The 22,318-nt window shown below is 31.9% G+C and overlaps 1 protein-coding gene across 3 annotated transcripts in view; it reads left to right on the forward strand.

Moving 5' to 3' along the window:
* Positions 1-22,318, forward strand: part of LOC149086774 (potassium channel subfamily T member 2-like) — a 292,063-nt gene that overhangs the window by 256,889 nt on the left and 12,856 nt on the right. For all 3 annotated transcript variants that reach the window (XM_089231146.1, XM_089231145.1, XM_089231144.1), the window contains 17 exons: positions 2,711-2,785; positions 6,839-6,922; positions 8,521-8,615; positions 10,173-10,356; positions 10,546-10,710; positions 10,987-11,123; positions 11,410-11,473; positions 13,130-13,238; positions 15,183-15,291; positions 16,151-16,300; positions 16,532-16,770; positions 17,142-17,433; positions 19,148-19,253; positions 19,708-19,880; positions 20,506-20,577; positions 21,593-21,727; positions 22,015-22,126. In XM_089231146.1, coding sequence (XP_089087272.1) covers positions 2,711-2,785; positions 6,839-6,922; positions 8,521-8,615; positions 10,173-10,356; positions 10,546-10,710; positions 10,987-11,123; positions 11,410-11,473; positions 13,130-13,238; positions 15,183-15,291; positions 16,151-16,300; positions 16,532-16,770; positions 17,142-17,433; positions 19,148-19,253; positions 19,708-19,880; positions 20,506-20,577; positions 21,593-21,727; positions 22,015-22,126 — 2,301 coding nt within the window. The remainder of the gene's footprint in view (positions 1-2,710; positions 2,786-6,838; positions 6,923-8,520; positions 8,616-10,172; positions 10,357-10,545; positions 10,711-10,986; positions 11,124-11,409; positions 11,474-13,129; positions 13,239-15,182; positions 15,292-16,150; positions 16,301-16,531; positions 16,771-17,141; positions 17,434-19,147; positions 19,254-19,707; positions 19,881-20,505; positions 20,578-21,592; positions 21,728-22,014; positions 22,127-22,318) is intronic.

The raw sequence follows: 22,318 nt of genomic DNA on the forward strand, positions 1-22,318 counted from the left end.
CACGCAACTGAAACAAGGGTTTATGAACAGTACCTCATCTGAGGAAGAGAAGTCCCCCTCACTTCAAATGAGATTAGAGAGATATATAGAATGTGTGTATACGAATCTGTACGCCATTTGGTAGAAAAGAACCAATCGAATAATGCTGTAGCACAGTGAGCAACGAATCTGTCAAACGACAATGTGATTTCCTCTTTTCAAGAAATCCTAAAAAGGGGCAAAAGTAAGTGTTATTGGGCAGGTCTGCAAACAACAGAGAGTTCGTAAATCATCCAAAATGATATAGTCCTCATCTCTCTCATCGTTTAGAGTAAGTGAATTTGTAAACATTACCATATTGTATGCTTATTTATGGTGTTATTTATAATATATATATTTATATATATTGTATTGTATTATTTATTGCTTTGTGTGCGTGTGTGTGTGTGCATTATTGATTGGATGCCATTTTTTTAGTCATTTTTATGTGAATGAATAATTGTGAAACAAATTTTATCCCAGTTTCCATTATTTCCTGTGGGGAAGTTTGATTCGAATAACAAGCTATTTGGATAATAAGCACGTTGGCAGAATGAATTGAGCTTGTTAACTGGAGTTCCACTGTACCACCAATTCAAAAGCAAAAAGTCCAGTTTTAGTGTCATGTAGCTTGCTTCTTTTTTTTTTTAGAAATCCTGTCCAGACTTTAAGCAGATCCTACTAGCTATAGGAAAAGCCATAACTATACTGCTCTTGGACAAGGTTTATCTCAATCTGTTTGACAACTTCTGGAGTCATTTTTTGTGGATAATGGAAAACTGCAGTATGGGCTTAATGTTCTGTGCTGTCATGTGGGCATCATGGGGACTCTTATCCTGAGGATCCAGGTTCAAACCCCATCCACTTCACTGTGGTGGTCGGCTGGAGTTGGGTTCCTGAAGTTTTCCAGGTTCGAGGCACGAATGCTAGGTAGTCTTCCATTTAAAAAAATCTCTCCACAGACAACAGGCAGACCTACAGCATGATACTGACATAACATGAAAATGCAAGCATTTTCTTTGCATGATCTTTACTTCAGAAAATAGGAAACAGATGGCAAACTGAACACAGAACAATCACAACCAGACAAGTTAAATACGTTAGGGCCACACACATTCCGGCATGTGCCGATTCATTAGAAATTCTGTAGAGGAATGTGTATGAGGTACATGTACGGTTAAGTAGTACTTATATGGGTTTGGTGTTTTGTAAAATTAAGAAACATGTCTCTAACATGTGATACATCCAAGTATTTTCCTCACACTTTTTTTGAGCTTGATGATAGTAAGAAACATCCCAGAGGGATAGCACAGTATCATATTATAAATATTTTAGAGAGTATTATGAGAAATCTTTGCAGGGGGATGGTCTGCCCCCACACATTGGCTGTGGGAAGAACTCTGGATACAGTATTTGCAATTATTACACTAGATAAATTAGAACCAATTATACTTTTTACAACCAAACACATTTCAATTTTTTATGTTATAATGAGACATGGTCAAGGGATATTTTGTTACCTCAGAAGCTGTTTATAGGACAATATACCAATTGTTGTATATAACTATTAATACCTTTAGGTCTGTCCTGTTTTTTCCTATTTTACAAATTGTTGATTTTTAAACAATTGTTGATCCACCACCTATATTGATTAATCAAAGTTGTGCAAGAACTAATATCAAATGTCACTGGGGATGACAGCATATTAAAATGGTTTTTGCAGAATCACTGCAATATAGAGTCAATGAAGGTTTGGCTGTTGAAGGAATTTTAAATGTTTGTGCGTTGCGTGCTGGTTAATTTTCCCTTACCTAGATTGAACTCACATTATACAATATTATGCAGTGTCTTCTTATGCCATAGCATGGCATTTTTCAGCCATGATTTGATGCCACTGCGGTGGTCAAGTGGTCATAATGACAGACTCGCATCGCGAGGATCCAGGTTTGAACCTCGCCATAGTGGTGGTAAGCTGAAGTTGGTTTCCTGTGGTTCCCAACTTCGAGGCGCGAATGCGAGCCAATCTCCCCATTAAAAAGTGTCGCCACAGAGAGCAACAGGCCAACAACGATTAATTATTCAATCATTACACGTCACTCATAGTTAGAAAAACTGGTGGCAGATGGCAGCATTACACATAACAAGCATTACACAAGTATTAACATTCCCGCATGTACTAATTCGTTAGAGGTTCCACAGAGGAATATGGACGAGGTACATGTGTTGTTTAGTAGTAGTAGTCATGATTTGATGGCCTTCCCTCACAGTTAGAAAAATTTATCTCAGGTGACAGCATTGCATATTACACAGAAACAAGCCTCACATTAGGTTCACAACATGTACATGCACATTCCAACATGTACCAATTCGTTAGAAGTTCTGTAGAGGAATGTGGTTGAGGTGCATGTGTGGTTTAATAGTAGTAGTCGTGATTTGATGAAGCATTCTGTCCGTCTTCAATTCATTTTTATGACCACAATCAGTGAAAATCGTTTATTTTTACTTGTTGTTTAAATGTGTCACAGGCAGCTTTGCGGTATCACTACAGTAATGATACTTTTCTAATATATATTTTAAATTATTTCAATTATTGCCTTAAAGTGTATTTTGTAAGTTCTTTGATGATAACACTCCTTTAGTTGCAATCTTTGATGGGTTTTGTGTAATGTTGTGATAATTTCTTTATTTTCAGGGGAATATATTTCAACAGCTTTTGTCCTGTAGTTTTATACTGGAAATGTTAATAAATGGTCCATTTGTAGCTACTGTAAGTAACAAAAATTGTTTGAAATTATCTTTTTTTTTTATAAATTAAAATTCTAATATAGGTGAACTTCTCTAAGCAGTAGAGCCTCAATAACTGGACATCCCAAAAGTATCAATGAGCATGTCATCAACTTGAGCAGATGTCAAGTTAGAGAGTTTTCATCCTATCTCACCCTCCCAATTTGTAAACATCATTTATGCCATGTATATGTACTTATAAAGGGCTGTCCTGTAAGTGCTAACATGGCCTTTATCTCATCGACCGCCCATCGTAGAGATACGACTCCAATTTAGAAAATGCTAAAAAGGTGTTCAAAAATTACCCTGTACCATTTTTGAGAGTGAAAATACAGTGTGTTACAAAATAAAAAATCTAAATTTTTATATGGTGCACTTTTCCTCTTACTTCCTCTTACAAAGTTGTTGCCCTCTCCTGAGGCCAACAGAAAAAGTCCCATGTTTTTAAGTGGAATATTCCCTAAGATATTTGAATTCAAAAATAATAGAAAAGTTAAAGAACAGCAAAAACTGACGGATAACGCTCCTTTCCCAACTTTCTGTGGTTTTTCAAATTCAAATATCTCAGCTTTTTATTATTATTTTTATTTTTTTGGTTGACCTCGGGAGTGACAGGGCAACAATTTTCTAACTGGAAGTTAGAGCACGGGGGACCATATAAATTTTGTCACACTTAGTATTTTCACTCTCAAAACTGATACAGGGTAATTTTTGAATTAGAGTCATTCCTCTATAGATGGTTGATGAGAAAATGGATGTGTTAGCACTTACAGGACACCCTGTATACAGAGGTGAACAGTATTCCATTCTATTATCAAAATAATATTCTATTATCAAATCAATGAATTCTATTATCAAATCAATGAATTCTATTATCAAATCAATGAATTCTATTATCAAATTAACAAATAAAACATTAGCACTTACAGGACACCCTGTATACGGAGGTGAACAGTATTCCATTCTATTATCAAAATAATAATCTATTATCAAATCAATGAATTCTGTTATCAAATCAATGAATTCTGTTATCAAATCAATGAATTCTATTATCAAATCAATGAATTCTATTATCAAATAAGTGAATTCTATTAAAAAAAATTAACAAATAAAACATTAGCACTTACAGGACACCCTGTATACGGAGGTGAACAATATTCCATTCTATTATCAAAATAATATTCTATTATCAAATCAATGAATTCTATTATCAAATCAATGAATTCTATTATCAAATCAATGAATTCTATCATCAAATTAACAAACAAATAATCTGCAATTTTCTACGAAAAGTTCCAAATAACGTCAAATTATGGTGAAAAAGCACAAGTGTATCAAAATATCTGTTATTTGCGAATGAGCAGTGCGGTTGCTGAAAGTGGAGAAAACTTTCATTTTTTCAGCTTAGAAATTTTGATCTAAAAAAAGACTTTTTTTTCTTATTCAACCATCTTTTCCTCAAAAATTACAGATATCATTCACGCCTATCTGTGAGTTTTGTAGTGTACAGGTAGAGTTTTCTAGCTCCAAAAAAAAGTGGAAAATGACCCTACTTCCCCCAACGTATGAGGAAATATTTTCAGCCAACGAACAAACAAACAAACAAAAAATGAAAAGAAAAATTGTTGAAATATATGACAGAAATGTCGTGGAAAATTTATTAACTGGCCAATCCGAGGGCAGTTTAGAAAGAATAGTTGTGATAACAAAATCTGAATCCTAATTTACTTGAGCATGGTTTAACTATTTTGTGTCGAGTTGAACAAGTTTCTCCCCGTTGAATTTAGCATTATGCCAACCATGAGAATAATAAATATCAAGTTATCTGTATGTCGAGTCATTGAGGTTTTACTGCATATAACTTTGGAAATGTTTAAAAAATAGAAATCGTCTCTCAAGAACTTCAGCTCCTTTCTCTGTCATGCACAATACAATTAGATGTCTTTATTAAATTTTTTCATTCTGTACTTCATTATAAATTTTTCATACATTTCATTAGTTGGCAACCTCATCAATCGAGGGAACAATTCTTTTATTTTTCTGGGGAAATCCTTTCAATTAAAAATTAAGAAAGCATAAATTATAAAGATAATAGCAATTCTGCATAAAAGGGGTTGATTATATTATCTCATAAAAGACAAAATATAAAGTAATTTTTGGGTAGATTTAGTGATAATGTATGGAAAGGCTCATGCACATAAATACATTGGGCTTCCACCATAAATCAAATTTGATTATTGGTAGATGAAAAATCGTTTAGTAGCTAGCATCAGTTAACCTTTTCGTTAGGCCATGGGATGTAGTAGAATCTTGACTATCCGGTCTAGTCTCTTGGTCGATGATGTCACCAAATCATCAGAGCTATCACCAAACTTTACCAAGTTTGTTGCTAATTTGGCGATATTTCAGAGGAATGCTCTAACTTTCATTTTTACATAAGATAATGACTATTTACAGGTGAAAAATGACATAGTAAATGATAAATAAGAACTATTTACATATTTTTTGTAACAATGTTTATATTCTTGGACTTTCTTCTTCTGTTATTGTACATAAACATTTACATTATGTATATATTTATGTATGAAATACTAACCTGTACCAAGAAGTCAGAAAATATGAATAGGAGTGGCTTTTGGTATTAAAATGGTGTTTTTTTATAGTGGGGGGGGGGGGGAATGAGCATTTATATTTCTCCGGCCTATCCGGCTTCATCATTATCCAGCCTGCTCATCCACCACATTAGGTTAGATAGTTCGGATTCTACTGTATTTAATTCTTCTTGTTAAATACTCTTTTGGGGGAGTGCATTTCCCTTTAAAGTAGTTTTGTCTTGTCATTTATATTTTTGGATCACTGGTTCTGCCTCAAGACAGTGCCGTCTTAATGCATGGGCCCATATGGGCATGGCCGGGAGGCCTTAAGGAAAGAGGGGCCTCAGAAAAATGAGCAGCAATTGATTTTTTCAAGAATTTGCTTGGTAAGGCCTCAGAAAAATCACTTGGCCCGGAGGCTCGTGATACTTTTAAGACATCCTGCCTCAAGATTATGCATAGGACATCAATGTTCCTGAGGGATGTGGCTCTGTAAAGTCCAAACACTATTGAAATGTAAAATAAAATCTCTGATCTTTTGATCATTTTGATTAAGACAACAAATAGGAAAAACATTTGTAAAATTGGGGGGGGGGGGGGAAGGGACATATTTTTTCTACTTGACTGATGTTTGGAGTTTGCCTTACCCTACTGGAATTTGTACCAGATAGTGCTAGTGGAATTCCCACCCCCCAAAAAATTATTGAACATTATTTCTTTAAATCATATTCTCAAGACTATAATAACAAATCACAAGATAAATTGGGAAAATAAAAAGAGAGAGAAAAAAAATGGTTCATGAATGGTTGAATTTAGTTTATGATCCCAGGTGTATAGCTCTTTAGATTTAAATTTCTACTACAGTGAAATCTTGATATAACAATACTCTGCAGAGCAAATAAAAATATCGTTGTAGAGGGATTATTGTTATATCGAGAAAGTAGTTTAATATTAAACTATAAGCATTACCAAACAGGATATGAAAAAATATCATTGTATAGGGATTTATTGTTGTATTGAGTTGTTGTAGTGAGGTTTCACTGTACTTCTACTCTTGCCACATTTATTTGGCAGACAAGAGAAAACTGATATAAAAGTCAATGTTCGCTTAGGGAGAGTTTCATTGTGTTAGAGATTTTGGACTGAAAAAGTATGAAATCTTCTGCAGCTCAAAGTGGACAATAACGAATGTAAAAAGCTATGTTTTTGAAAATTCTGAATTTTAATGTGAAGGAAAAATTCCTTTTAATATTATTAAAGATATGTCACTACAATAATGATATATACTGTATCAATATATTATTCAAACTTTGGTATATGCTTGATTATTTCAATATTTTTTGATGGATTGTGTTTGTTATTAAATCAGTGTTCTCAGATCTTTCCCATGTATCTTTTACCTAAAAACTGAAATAGGTCAATTTATTTTCTTGTTTTTATAGTTGTTTTGGCCACCCATCAGAAACATCTTCATTCCTGGGTTCCTCAATTGTTGGCTAGCGAAACATGCTTTGGAAAATATGTTTGTAGGTTTCAGTACATCATATTAAAATGCAAATTTTTAGAGTGTGAAAACTTTTAGCTGATAATTCTCATAGTTAATGACACATATTTTTTTAAAGCTGGAAAAATCATTTTAAAAAATCTATTTTGAATTGTACTGCTTATACAGTAGCACCTTATACAGCTTCACCTTATTTAAAATGAGAGAAGCCTTAAAAATTGCATATAAAATAAATGTATTGAAGTAAGAGTTCACTCTTTCCAAATATATAACTTCCTTCTTTGTGATTCAAACTATAGTGAGGAAAAAAATGAGATTGCAAACTTCAAGGTAAAAAAGAAAAGAAAGAAGTTTAAACAAAACATTTTAACAAATTAGCAAAATTACAGCCACACATGCTCTGCAACAAAAAAGAGTTATTGTTAATTGGGACATCTACCAGCAAATTCAAAACATTAAATGGAAAGAATATGACCACCTTATGCACAAAGGTAATTCTGTATTTTTTATCTTCAAACTGGCTGTAGCAATAAAGCACCCTTTGTACATTTGCAAAGCTATGCATTTAAGAATCAAAAAGAGTATTGCACTCTGTTGGTTTGCATTTGTTTCAAAATCTTTGGCCTATGCATCAATAAAGAATCTGTAGAATTTCCTCACCACCCTCCCCCCCCCCCCCTACTGAGTTCACATCTTAGATACCACAAATAAGAGTTACATTAAATGCAATCAGGACAGTAAAATTATTAATTTTCATGCTATTGAGTTATAATATGCTCCTGCTATATATAAATCATAATTGATAAATTAATTGTAATGAGGAATATTTTAAATATTAGACTATCAATTCCAAGAAGTGCACTAAGAATTACACAAAGCAAGAGTGGCCAACTTGATGTATGAGTGTCATCCAGTAGGATATAGAGTCACTGTGGTGGTCAAGTGATTATAAGGACAGACTTGCATTGTAAATAACCGGGTTCAAACAATTCTGTTGTCATGGTGGTGGTCAGCTTCAAGGTGCAAATGTGAGCCAATCTCCCCATTAAAAAAGTCGCGCCACTGAGAGCAACAGGCCTACAAGGGTACAAATCTTCAATCATTACATCTCGCTCATAGTTTGAAAAATAGATGGCAGCACTATAGCAAGTCTTACACAGAAACAAACTTCCATTATGTCCACAACATGGACACACACATTCCAACATTTACCGAATTGTTAGAAGCTCCCCAGAGAAATATGGATGAAGTGCATGTGTGGTTTAGTGGTAGTAGTACATAGACAGTATGCAAATTATTAATACTAAAGCAACAGACAATTTTATAGGTACAGTAGACTCTCTCGCTAATCTGGCACATATCAGACTACGGTGTGTCAGATTACTGAAATTGCTGGATTACTGGAAGTCAATAGAAAAGCCCATATAGATAATATAAACTTCAGCACAAAGACATGCAGTGACACACTTCTCTCTTCTATGCTTGAAGAAAACTTTCCTAAAAAACGTTGGATTAGCACACGGCCAGTTTATTGAGCATCTAGTGTACTAGGTTTAATAAGTTTAAGAAAATAAGTGCAAATTGTGCCCTTACATTTTTTGCTCTATTTTTTCAATACAGAATGATCTTCACCGTGCCATGCAGAGATCGCAGTCTGCTCTCTCACAGAAAATCATGATACTTTCTGCTACATTGATGTGCCTCATTTTCACAAGGTGATTTTCAGTTTATACATCAATTTACCATGAGATAAAGTTCCATGATCCACAATTGATGTAAAATAAGTACTTTTAATGTATGCAACTTCTCTCTGTATATACTTCTTTTTTATTTCTCTCATTATTTGTGTTCTATGTATTGTGACATTAAGTATAAAGTTATAATTCTTTGAAACAATGATATATGATTATACTCAAATTAAAATCCTTGAAAGAATAAAAATTCAATAAGATAATGCACAATTGAAGATGCATCATGAAACATTTTCATTAGCCAAGGTGTCACTCTATACATGAAATTATACAGCAGTATAGTGCATGTAATGTAAACTTATAATCTTACCTTGGCATAGACAATATTTTTTTAGCTTCCTGGAGAAATCACAGATTTTGAAATTTATTTTTTAAATGTCAAATTATTCCCTTGTGATTGTGTTCATCTTGAGCAGATTAATACCATTAAATTCCTATAAGTTTTAATCGATTCTAACCTGAAATGGAATTCATATATACAGTAGCATATTCATTCGAAACTTTGATATCTAATATACAGATTCTACTACATCAAATCATATATCAACTCCTCATTTCTTTTGGTATTATGTTACTCCCCTTTCTCATTCTCATCTGCTTTATAGACTATCAATATGGGGATCTGAATACATTACTAATCTACACCCTTTGATTTGTATTCAAAAAAGACTAATCAGACTAATCACCAACAACTATAGTTCATCATCACATGAGCTTTACCTTTCATTGAATATCCTCCCTTTGCGGATACTTTTATACTTTCATACCCATTATACTTTCTAATTTTTCATATTACTATATTACAAATGGATACCCATTTATACTTTTTAAAATGTGTTCTTATTTTGAAAAAAAAAAATAGATATTAATAGATTCTTGAAAAAGCATCTTTTTCTATCACTAACATTGAACAAAATTCTTTAAAAAAAATTGTATTCTTCAACCCCTTTTCTAAATCATGTTACTTTCCATTTGCCACAGGTTACCTCTCCTTAATTTTTCCTGACTACCTTCATAACAACCCTTTCAACTTTTTATTTATTTATTTATTTATTTTTCTTATGACTTTTTAATCAAGTTCAATTCAATAAAATGTTGGAATAAAATGAAGGAAAAACAGATCAAACACAATTTCTTTCTAATTACTATTGTTTCTGCAACACAATTGCCACCATTAACTATTTTCATATTTTGTCATTTTCTTTTGTTTTTCTTTTTGTTTTCTCTTGTTTTTTGTTTTGTCTTTTTCTCTCGTTTATTATTATTTTATCTATTTGCGAATCAAAATCCTTACAACTAATGTCTAAAAAATAATGTGATTGCTATTAAGAGCCACATCCCGGCTTCTTAGCAATTTTTTCCCACTTATATTGTTCTGTATTTTCTGTGTTTATGAATAAAATTGAAACTAAAAAATACAAGTGATGTAATCATTCATGCTCATATTAAATGCGTTTGACTAATATTATATATATATATAGAAAACTCCATCCTTCAATGAAAGCTTCTTAAATTTCCTAGTGTGTGTGGTTTCCAACATTTCCAACGGTCTGGTGATGAGCAAGTTGATTTATTCCAGAGTCTGTATTTTGTAGTAGTAACATTTTCTACAGTTGGTTATGGGGACTTGAAGCCGAGTGTTTGGCCTTCACAGCTGTTCATGATCGTCATGATTGGCGTTGCTCTCATAGTTTTACCAACACAGGTGAGATCAGTGAATTTGTAATCTGTTCTCCCAAAAAATGATAAATATATAAAAACTATTGGACTATTTTCCTGTCCTACTTTCTTTTGTGAAAAATATGTTGGCTCTGATGTGGCTTATTTATTGGTATTTCAGAAGTGTTCAATGCTGTACTTTTTTTTTATATTTGTTTTTATTTTATGTGTGCAGTTTGAGCAACTTGCTTATACATGGATGGAACGGCAGAAACTTGGCGGCACATACAGCATGCACCGAGCTCAGAGTGAGAAGCACGTGGTTGTATGTAACACAACACTAAGGGCAGATACCATCATGGATTTCCTTAATGAATTCTATGCTCATCCTCTCCTTCAAGTAAGACATAGATAATGGTATCAAAACGTTATCATCAGCTTTTATCTTTTTTTTTTTTTTGCTTCAGTATACTTATCTTAATGTGTGCTAAATAATGTTGAAATTGTTGTATTAGAATTAAAACCAGATTGAAATTTATTGCATTCTATGATCACCTGTAATTGACTTTTTATTTTTGTGAAATTTGAAACTGTTTTTTTATAGTTTTTAATTCTTTTAATTTAAAAACTAGACAGTTTGAATTTTACTCTTAAAAAAATTTATAATTTGTTTTAGGACTTTTACGTTGTTCTGTTGTCCCCTTGTGAGCTAGATGCAACAATGAAGATGATTCTGCAGGTGCCGATGTGGGCCTCAAGGGTTATTTATATACAGGGTTCAGCTCTAAAGGACACAGATCTAACAAGAGCAAGGTCGGTTTTTGGTTTCTCCTGTACCATCATCTAAAATTTTTTTTCACAATTTCAATGGCAAAATTCAATTTTTTTTTTTAAATATTTATATTTTTAAACAACATTGAGTGGGAAAATTCAGCAGAAACTTTTCCCTGTCCTTCATATACTTTATAGCATTAACAACTTATTCTATCAATATTGTAAACTATTATAATTAACTGAGTTTATTTATGTAAAAATTGCATAAATACCGAGAAAGAAAGATAGCACCATTATCAGTGTGTCTATTTTGCTTATATTGCAGGATGAACGCTGCAGAAGCATGTTTTATTCTTGCAGCTAGAAACTATGCTGATAGGAGTGCTGCAGTTTGTATTTTTCTCATTCTCTATAGATGTGTATAGATGTGTAATAAATATTTAGTATGTTACAGTAAGAAAAAAATCTGAATATCATAGAATCTCAGGTCTTATAAGAGTGCAGAGTTGATCAAAGTCTGAAAAACACTGTGCTACCTTAGCTAACAAGAGCAGGGTCTGTTTTTGGTTTCTCCTGTACCATCATCTAAATTTTTTTTTTTTTTCACAATTTCAATGACAAAATGCAATTTTTTTTTTTTTTGATATTTATATTTTTTTAAACAACATCGAGTTGGGAAATTCAGCAGAAACTTTTCCCTGTCCTTCATATACTTTATAGCAAATTATATACTTTCCAGAATCACATTTGTTAGCTGAAATCTTTGAAATGCTATTTTCCAATAGAAACCTATGGTTTGTGAAGTTGATTATGTCAGGCTTCAGTTAATATTTTTATTTTTTACAGTGTTTCTTAGCGTTTCATGAAACTTATCTTCAATGATTTTCCATAAAAACATGTGGAAAATCATTCAATTCATTCCTGAAATGTCCAAAATTTGAAGATAACTTTCATAAAACACTAAGAAACACTGTAAAAAATAAAAATATTACTGGAAGCTGACATAAAAACAATTGGATGAAGGAGAATCTAAAGGAAGATGAAAAAGTGAACACATTTTTATTTTACACTATGTATGCTTTGCAGTCATGTTCGTGAGCCATTGTGAAGAGAAAAAAAGTGTGCAAGGTGGTGTGCTATGTGATATAATCATTTCTCTCTCACACACATGGAAAAGATAAGTTCCTAGAATAAGTCCCAGACTGTTCAATTTGGTATTAAGAGTCTTACCATATCAACAGAAATCATTAGACTGAGGTTTTTCCTTTTAATGCATTTTCTATTAGTTTAATCATTCATTTCACATGAAATGACTCAAAATCTTTGTGGAAGAAAAAAAGAGTTGAATCTAGAATGTGATTCTGAGGTGGAAATGAATTAATCTTGCTCCAGTGACGAAGTTGACCATTAGATTTGTTTTGCTTGGCATGAAAATTTAGCTCATGACTCATCTGTTTATATTAGCATGTGCATGAATATCAACTAAAATGTTCCTTAGCCGAGGCAGAAAAACTGAAAAAAACCTTAGTTCACCCAGAAATGTGACCAAAAAAAGCTGAGGCATTTGTTAGCTTGAGGTATCCCTGTACTACAATTTATACTGTAATAAATACATAAATGCTGATATTCATATTTAAAATTACTCAACTTAAGTAAGAGTTTTTAAAGTAAAAAATTCTGCATGTGATACACAATATTAATGTCTGTAGAAGAAAACTTAGATTAAATAATTGACTAATGAAAAATAACTGCTTATTTTTCCTATTTTTTTAACCATAAAACTTGGATTCTAAATAAACATTCATTTCAGTAAGGATACAACTTCTTTTTAAATTATTATTTTTCTCAGATGCAGGCATATATATATATATACTGTATGTATTTTTTGGTTTTCATGCATAATTAGATCTATGATAAATAAATTTTTTTAGAGTTTATTTTTTTAGGAATTCTATATTTTATTTGTGTTAAACTTTTATGAATAAATATGTATGTGCATCTTTTATTCTATAATTTTGATAATTTCATGTTTTATTTTTCCTTAGGACGAGCATACAATTCTCAGATCATGGGCAGTCCGTGATTTTGCTCCAAATGTTCCACAATACGTGCAGATATTCCGTCCAGAGAACAAAGTGCATGTCGCATTTGCCGGTGAGTAACATTATCTCCCTGTCTGTTGCTACTCTGCACAAAATGGCAATGCCGAACTACCTTATACAATTAAGTGAATTTCTTCTGCATAAGTAAAAACTCTGTGCATACAGAAGCATTTTAAGCCTCTTGTAGTAATAGTAATGCACACATATAGATCAGAGGGAACATTGCCAGTAAATGTACAATAAAAGGAAAGTTTGACCTCTGCCAACATTATTGTATAAATAAATAAAATATTTCCTCTTTTTTTAGAAACATGAATGAATTGATCATTTCTATAGTAGTCTGAGTATTGCTTATTAAAGTAACTACTGTGGCACTACCTTAGTGAATTGCACATAACTTCCTGTTGGGTTCAGTTCTGAGAACATTAAAAACTGATAGGTCCTAAGTGTATCAATTTTTTTTTTCTCCTGCATAGCAGTCAATCAGTCATTTTTAATATATATTAAAAATGACTGATTTTTCTATTGCTAGCTACCATAGAACTTGATTAATTCAAAGTCCAAAGTCACTGGGAAAAAAGTTTTAATTATCCAATTAATATATCCTGGATGTGTGAAATGACTAAAAATTGCAACTTAATCCTCAATGTTCACATAGGATTATAAATTATCAATTATTAAAATTTTATCATCCATTATGAAACCGTTTCCCAAATTTTAATAATTTATAGTTATAATAATTAATTGATCTTAGCTGTTAAATTTTGTCTGCTCTTCCATATGGAGCTGAGGTCTTCGACCCCCCCCCCCCTCCTCCCCCAACCTCTAGTAATATCAATAAACTTGAATCTATCCAAAATAAATCTGCTCTATTTATTCACAACTGCTGGTACGTTTTTAGTCCATTTCTGATCTTAAAGTCTAACTTAATCTCCACCCACTCGCTACTCACTGACTTATCTCTCAATTAGCCATGCTTTATATTACTCATGGTCATCTAAATTTTTATATGTCTGGTATTCTGACCAAGTCTTCCTATGTCTCTAATAGACTTGATCACCCCAAAAAATTAAAATCAATTTTTGCCTCTACCAACTGTTCTAAATGCAGTTTTTTCCCAATACCATAGTTTAATGGAACAAACTCCCCTCCACTATTTTTGACTTCCCCCAATCTCTGATTTCTTGTTAAATGCTACTAAATATCTATGTGTAAATCAACCACATCCTCTTGTATATGCCTCTAGGCCAACAATATTTCATAAATAAATAAATTATTCCAAGCATGATTTACAGAAACAGTTCATGATCATCCATTACAAAACTGTTTCTCAAATTTTGCTTATCATTCTAGTGCTACGAAGGAAATTTACTTTCATTAACACATTACAATCTGAACTTTCTGGTACTTTGCATACTGTTAATGAAGACAAAAAGATTCAGATCTTGATCTATAGTTTGAAAAAACGTAATTGGTATTAAATGGTAGACAGTCTTGTTGCACTCCAGCTGAACAATGTTAAAATGGGCATTCAATTATCAAAACAAAAAGGAAAAAATATTCAAACTTTTATTTGTCTTTAAAATTTTGTTGCTTAACAACTTGATTGAGAAAAAGGAAAAGTCTGGCTTCTTGTAGAATTTTTCCAAACTGAATTTCCTCTTGCAAAAATTGTGATTTTTTTTCCCCTCCAACTTCAAATTTTCCAAAAAATCTAAAATAAGCTCAAATTGAACAAGTAATTTTAACATTAAATTAGCAATCTCTAGGGGAGTTTGTAAAAGTTCAGATTCTCAAAAATTCGAATTAACCAAGCTCTACTGCATTATCCAGGGTTTAGAATTTTCTTTTATTCTAATATAATTTATAAACTTGATAATTACTTTTATCTGTATGCAACACGATAATAATTTCTAAAGCTCATGTTTTTATCATCCAAGTTCCACATTAACCCTCTTTACATATATATAGCCCTATATTTTTTTTATAATCACAGAACATGTTGTTTGTGAAGATGAGTTCAAGTATGCCTTACTTGCAAACAACTGCCTGTGTCCTGGAACATCCACGCTCGTCACATTGCTTCTTCACACTTCTAGAGGGCAGTGAGTACAGTAGACAATTTTTATTTGTTATATAGTGAGCTGCATGTGATACACTGTGGTTCAAAGAAATGTGTTATTTTCAATTTTGCAGTTCTCAAAATCTTTTTTTTTCTACAAACTGCAACATTTTTCAGTAGAACTAAATAAAACCTGTATTGATTAAATTGTTTTTGCCATATCATGTAAAATTTTAGAGAAAGTTTCATTTTTAAATGTGTGAAAAATTTTTGCAAAACATATGATCAATTTTCTTAGGGGTAACTAAGTTTATCTCACATCAACAATTTTAATTATTAACCTTTTGGATTGATTGTCAGCTTAGCCTTCTTGTGTGTGACATAGTTTTTCAAAGTAAAAAAAACTCAGATATTCTTTATTCAAAAAAATATAATTCTTAACCTGTGGAGTACCTTATTTGGTTTGAATATCTACTACTATATATACTACTTAACTACATGCACTTTATACACATTCCTCTACAGAATTTCTAATGAACTGGTACATGCTGGAATATGCATGTATATGATGTGAACCTAACGTGAAGATTGTTTCTTTTTAATGCTTGTTATGTGTAGTGCTGCCATCAATTTTTCTAATTATGAGTGAGGCTTAATGATTGAATAATTTTACCATTGTAGTTGTTGCTTTCCATGGTAAGACATTTTTAACAGGGAAATCTTTTTAATGGGGACTAATCTTTTTAAGGCGTTTGAATAGCTACACATTTTGTGTAAATCACTCAAAAATATGCTGATTTGATACACATGGTTATAAAGCACAGTAAGGTCACAGCTTCTAACTATTATAATGAAATTTTTCAGTAAAATCTGTTTTATTTACTATTATTATTTATTTTCAGAGAAGGCCAAGAATCGCAAGAAGAATGGCATGGGCTTTATGGCAAATGTTCAGGCAATGAAATATATCACATACGTTTAGGAGACAGTAGATTTTTTGGAGAATATGAGGGAAAAAGCTTCACTTATGCTTCATTTCATTCTCACAGAAAGTAAGACTACTTTCAGATTACAATAAAACCCCTCTGTTAGTGGCCAAATAGTAATTACTGTTTTTGAATTTTTTTCAATAACAACCTTCTCGTTCATAGTCAGACCTGTTTTATGGACAGATATTTGTTGTCCCACCAGTGTTCATAGAAGAGGGAGTTTCACTATATTACCATTATCATTTTGTATTTACCTATAGAAAAATTTGAGAAATTGTGTGACTTTTTTTTCAGATATGGAGTATCCCTTCTGGGTGTTCAAACAGATGTTCCAGGAACCTGGCCAATCATGTTGAATCCTGGACCGTCATATCAGATGCAAGCATCAGATATATGTTTTTATATGAATATTGCAAAAGAAGAGAACAGCGCTTTTCTGCCTGCAAGTAGCGAGGATGAAGATCCTGCATCTGCAGATACTTCTGTGGCTCTCAGAAACTTCATAGAAGCTGGTAAAAGCAATACCAGGCTTGGTAAGATGAAGATTTTTAAATTTAATCAATGAGAGAGTTATTTTGCTGTTTATATCAGATCAAAAATCTGACTAGTCAGTGAGTTCAAATTATGTGTAGGTCTTAGTCAAATATCTTTACACACACTGGCAGATAAAGAGGACGGGGGCAGAAGTGGACAATTCCCTCTCCTTCCTGTTTGAAGAGCTTGCATTCACTTATGTTTACACATGTTAATTGTAAGGTTATGTTAATAATATGGTTTTATATTATTTATTCAATCTTGAATGCTCTGTTTACTTCTGAAAACTAAGTTCAATACATGAAAAAAAGTTTTAAAAAATAACATTATTTCATATTAATTGGCTAATGACATTTGTCTATAATTGCAGACCGAAGATCATATGACATGTCCCCTATTCGATCAAAATTCACATTTGGCATCATGAGGAAACTTGGAAAGCATCTTGACTTGCCAAAAATGGACAGTAACCCAGGTTCTGAAGGATTCACTGCCTTGGCCAGAGGCAGGAGACCTAGCATCGCTCCTGTTCCTGCCATGTTTGGCCAGAATGATGAATCTGAGGAGGAGGAAGATGCTCAACAGGAAGTGAAGAAAGATGGAGAAAAGGAGGAAGAGAAATACCTTGAAATGCCATATGTCACTCCAGCTGAAAGCTCTGAGTAAGAAATCACTGAAAAATTAAATTTTTCCTTTTGGAGATATTATTCAGCTCATATATCACTTCATCCCAGGACTGTTCAAATCAGAGTCACCTTAACATCATCATGAACACTTGGGCCAAGCGATGCACTGGAGCCTCGCTTCAAGTCGAACATACTTGATGTTGATTGTTGGGCATTGTGATGAAGCCTCTTTTTGCAGCAAGAGGCTCCCAGGATATGCCAGTCTAACCCATTCATAAAAACAGCTTTGCTCTCAACAATACCATAGCCCTAGGGCAGTGGTTCTCAGTTTTTTTTTTTTCATCTGCAGCTCCCTTGTCTCAATCATAATTTATCTCCTGCTCTTCAAACTAGTATAGAAAATAATTACTTCATAGTACTGAAAAGGTACACATCCATATCGACAGCTCACAAACAAAGGTTGTTTATGCCCCTAAGATGATGCATACTTTAAGGAACACTATCCTGGGGCAAAGTGATGTTTGAGGGTCCTCACTGGAAAAAACAGCCAATCAATTTATATACTCTTTATACCAATTTGCACAATCAATTTATATACTCGTGAATATCATTATACCAGATGTCATTATCATAGAAAGTCCTTATGGACATGAGGCCCATGGCCCTATATGTTAAGGCAGCTCTGCTTCATGTTTTTATAAAGTGTTGAAGAGATATGAGTTGAAAATGTTTAACTTTGAGCGCTTACACTCAAGTTTCTTAAGATTATAGCTGGGAATCGATTAAAATTTTTAACTGGTCAATCAAATCTATCAAATCAATTTTAATCGATTAATCGACCGGTTAATCAAATATTTTCAAATGCTATTGTCATAGCAAGCGTAGTGTTGGTAACTATATAATATCAACTGATGCTATAAAAAAATATATTTCATTCATTTCACACATCTATCCACTGAATGGATGTAGACCAATATAGAAATAGATTAAGAAATAAAGGCGGCCGCTTGAAGCTATTTAATATCACCCCCTTTGCCAAAACATGAATGTGAAAATTTCTAGAACTTGGAAAATGACTTTTGAAGGTTTACTCTACCATGCTACTTAGCTACATCCTCTATGGAAGTTGTTCTTCTAAAATGTGTTTCAATACGAGATACACATTTGCGTTTCTGGCACAACTTAGAAAACAAAATAAGTGATCCAACCAGCTGATAAACCCAAAAGTCAAATTTTGCACATTCATGTCTCTGCATAAGGGGGACGATATGCTGAACATACTTGTCATATCCTGGAATTTCTTAACTTGGATCTTGTTTTTTTAATCAGTAATTTTATAAATCATCACTAGTTTTTGTTGAATTGACTGGTGTTTCCTCATGTCAAAAAATTTGATCAAAATATTTTTAAATATGGTCACTTATCTGATATGTTATGTATAGGAACATAATTTAAGACATTTAATCGGTTTAGTCACATAAATGAAATTAAATTATAAACTTTTACCAAAAATTTTAATCGGATTGATCGAGTTGATTAACTCAACTAAAATTTTTAACCACAATTAACAACTGATTGATTAACCGACCCTATTAATTCATTAATTTGACCAGCCCTACATAAGATGAATCACTTAATTAAAAAAGTGTCACTTAATTAAAAAATCCTCCAAAACTACAATGGATTTAATTTAATTGATAGTTTTTAATTGACAGTTTTTGTGTTATTAAGCACCTTCCATCTTTTCCAGAATTGTCAAAGGTTTTCCTCCTGTATCTCCTTATGTTGGTGTGAGTCCAACGCTGTGCTATCTGTTGAAAGAAAAAAAACAACTATGTTGCCTACAACTTGCTCAAGTATGAAAATCGAAATTTATTTTTTCTTATACAAAACTTCACTTGATTGCTGTCAAGCTTTAAGGGTTATATTTTTGAATTTTAAACATAAAAAATTGTTCTTAATTATAAACTTACACTTTTATAAATTCTTTTATTGCAAAGGTACTCTCTTAAAAAGTCTCAAATATGTCTGCAGATTTAAGTAGTTTATTAGATTTTTGTGACTGTCATTCAGTGAACAAGATATTCTTGGGTTAAAAGGCTATCCTGAGTTTGAATATAGACTCCAAATTTTTTTCATAAAAGTAGTTTGCAGAAAATTTCTTGCTCATGTTGCAGATTGGTGTAAATTTTTAAGTCTTTTCAAGTAAATCAGACTTTTATTCTAATGCATGAATGTATACAATATTTTTTTTTTCAATTATGAATGTAAATTTACTGAGACACTAAATATAATTTCATGTCTGTTTAGGTCTGTGAACACTGCTCCTTCCGAAATGCCAAAGAATATAACTGGCCAAACCGCTGCATAATTCTGGCTGCAGATTTCGCTTCCAATGGCATATACAACTTTGTCGTTCCATTAAGGGCACACTTTCATCAACCACAGACACTCAGACCCATAATTTTATTACTTGAAAGAAAGTTAGTAACTCAGTGTGATTGTTTTAGTACCTGTTTATCTGTTATTTATGTGTTATAAAAATGTTAAATTTTGTGTTGAATGTGATTTATTATGGGCTTGAGTTAATGACTTTAGTTATCCCCTTTTTCTTCAATACATACTTATATGAGTAGTATAATTAAAATATATATTTATTTTTTGAAAGTTATGAGTGAAATTTTGATTATTTTTCAGTAACTACTTTAACTAGGAAATTAATTATTTGATTTATTTATCAATCATATTTACAAGATCCAGTTCAATAATTTTCAACCTTTATTACAACTTCAGACCAGAGAAAATAATGGGACAATGTCATGAACTGGTGTAAATAGGATAAATAATTCACACACCTGTTGGTAGCTAAGACAAACAAAAACCAATATAGAGAGAGTATTTTGTGTATTGAATGTAACTTTACATAGCAGCTGCATGAATTAAGTAAAATGTATCACAGACCCGTAGGAGATCTCTACAGACTGGTGGTTGATGAAACTGCTCTAGATTGAAAAACTAAAGACATCAAACTTTCTTATATGTCGCAGGCTTTCTTTTTTTTTTTTTTATCTTGTGCATTACTGATATGCATAACAAATATATTTTCAGACCCCATCCAGCATTTTTGGATGCAATTTCATGGTTTCCTCTTATCTACTGGATGCAAGGATCTATAGACAAGTAAGAATGAATCGAACTCAGGCGAATATTCTTTTTGAGATTTTTTTTTCGTTTCTTACAGACTAGCTCTCATTTTTATACATATATTAACCAGTCAGGTAGTTACAACGGTATATTTCGTCATGCCAATTTTTAATCTAATTATTTCAATTTTTGAAAACTAATTAGTAATTATTTCAATTTTTGAAAACTAATTAGTAATTATTTCAATTTTTGAAAACTAATTAGTAATTATTTCAATTTTTGAAAACTGATTAGTAATTATTTCAATTTTTGAAAACTAATTAGTAATTATTTCAATTATCATAATTTTTTGTCATTAATGACTTTAAAAAACAGTTAAGAACATAAAGTCAGTTTAAATGTATTCATAAAAGATTTTAATCAGGAAAATTAATTTTATTAGCTTCAAACTTTCCAAACGGGAAAAGGGAGAAATTAATTGGCTACCTGAGTGGTTAATATGTATTGTATTATTAAATTATTAAACAAATTATTTTTCCCCAATCTTTCTTATTGATTCTGCATTTGTTTCAAAAGCAATTTCTCTAAGTTAATATAATGAAAACTAATAAAAATGATATGTGCATCGGCTATGTATGCTTAGGTAAATTATCCTCATTAATGCAATAACAAAAAAATCAATAAAATAATTTTTTATAAAACATGATTGAAAAACTGTAGGCATCCAGGTTCCAATCACTCTTCTGTGCAGTAACTTGCTTAGTGTAAAACATGATGATCCTAACTATGCACACACCTCATACACATTCCTCTGCGGAATTTCTAATGAATCGGTACATGACAGAATGTGTGATCTGAATGTAAGTGTGGTTCCTAACATATTTATGCTATTAGAGGTGCTTGTAAAATGTTTCTGAAAGAGTGTCATTTATTGCATCAGTATTATGAAGAACACGTCAGTTATCAATCACATTCAAAAAAGTAAGTGTATATCAAGCATATATTTTGAACTAATCTGATAAAGTTCTTTTTTTTTCTATTTAATTTTCAGTTTGGATGATTTGCTCAGAGCTGGTATCAATCTGGCTGACAGTGTAGTGGTTGTAAATAAAGAAACTTCCAATTCAGCCGAGGAAGACTATTTGGCTGATTGCAATACAATAGTAGCTGTACAGACTATGTTTAAGTGAGAATTTAAACATTTTATTTCAGTGTCACATAAATTTTTCAGACACATGATGTTTCTAAGAAATTTGAAATCTCTTAGAGTGTAAATCAAAATTTAATTCTAAGGCAAATATATGTCATTCGCCACAGCAGATATTTTATTCTAATAATCCAGATTTCTCTGCTGTTAGTGTCACTTGTATTATATATTTTTGTTAATTTCTTGATGAAATTTTATTTTATTTATTATTAATCAATGATTCTTCATTTATTGTTTGAAATAATATTACATTTTATTTTCCGCAGAATGTTTCCGAGTGTGAGGATAATAACAGAACTAAGTCAGTCAAGTAACATGAGATTTATGCAATTCAGAGCGACGGACACATATGCTTTACACTTGTCAAAAATGGAAAAGGTTGAAATTATAAACTATTATTGATTTAGTTGTGTAAATGAGTTACATAAGTATTTAAAAGACTATAAAATATTATAAGTATTACTTCATTAGAATTTATTTGTTCATATCATATGTAAAATTTGAGTGTTTAGCAAGAGTCTTGTGTGTAATTTGAAAAACAGGCGGACAATAAATTTATCACCAGGATCA

This window comes from Pholcus phalangioides, unplaced genomic scaffold (genome assembly GCF_987345545.1).
Source record: "Pholcus phalangioides strain wild (caught in Gottingen) unplaced genomic scaffold, Ppha-v1.0 ptg000004l_1, whole genome shotgun sequence".
NCBI lineage: Eukaryota > Metazoa > Arthropoda > Arachnida > Araneae > Pholcidae > Pholcus > Pholcus phalangioides.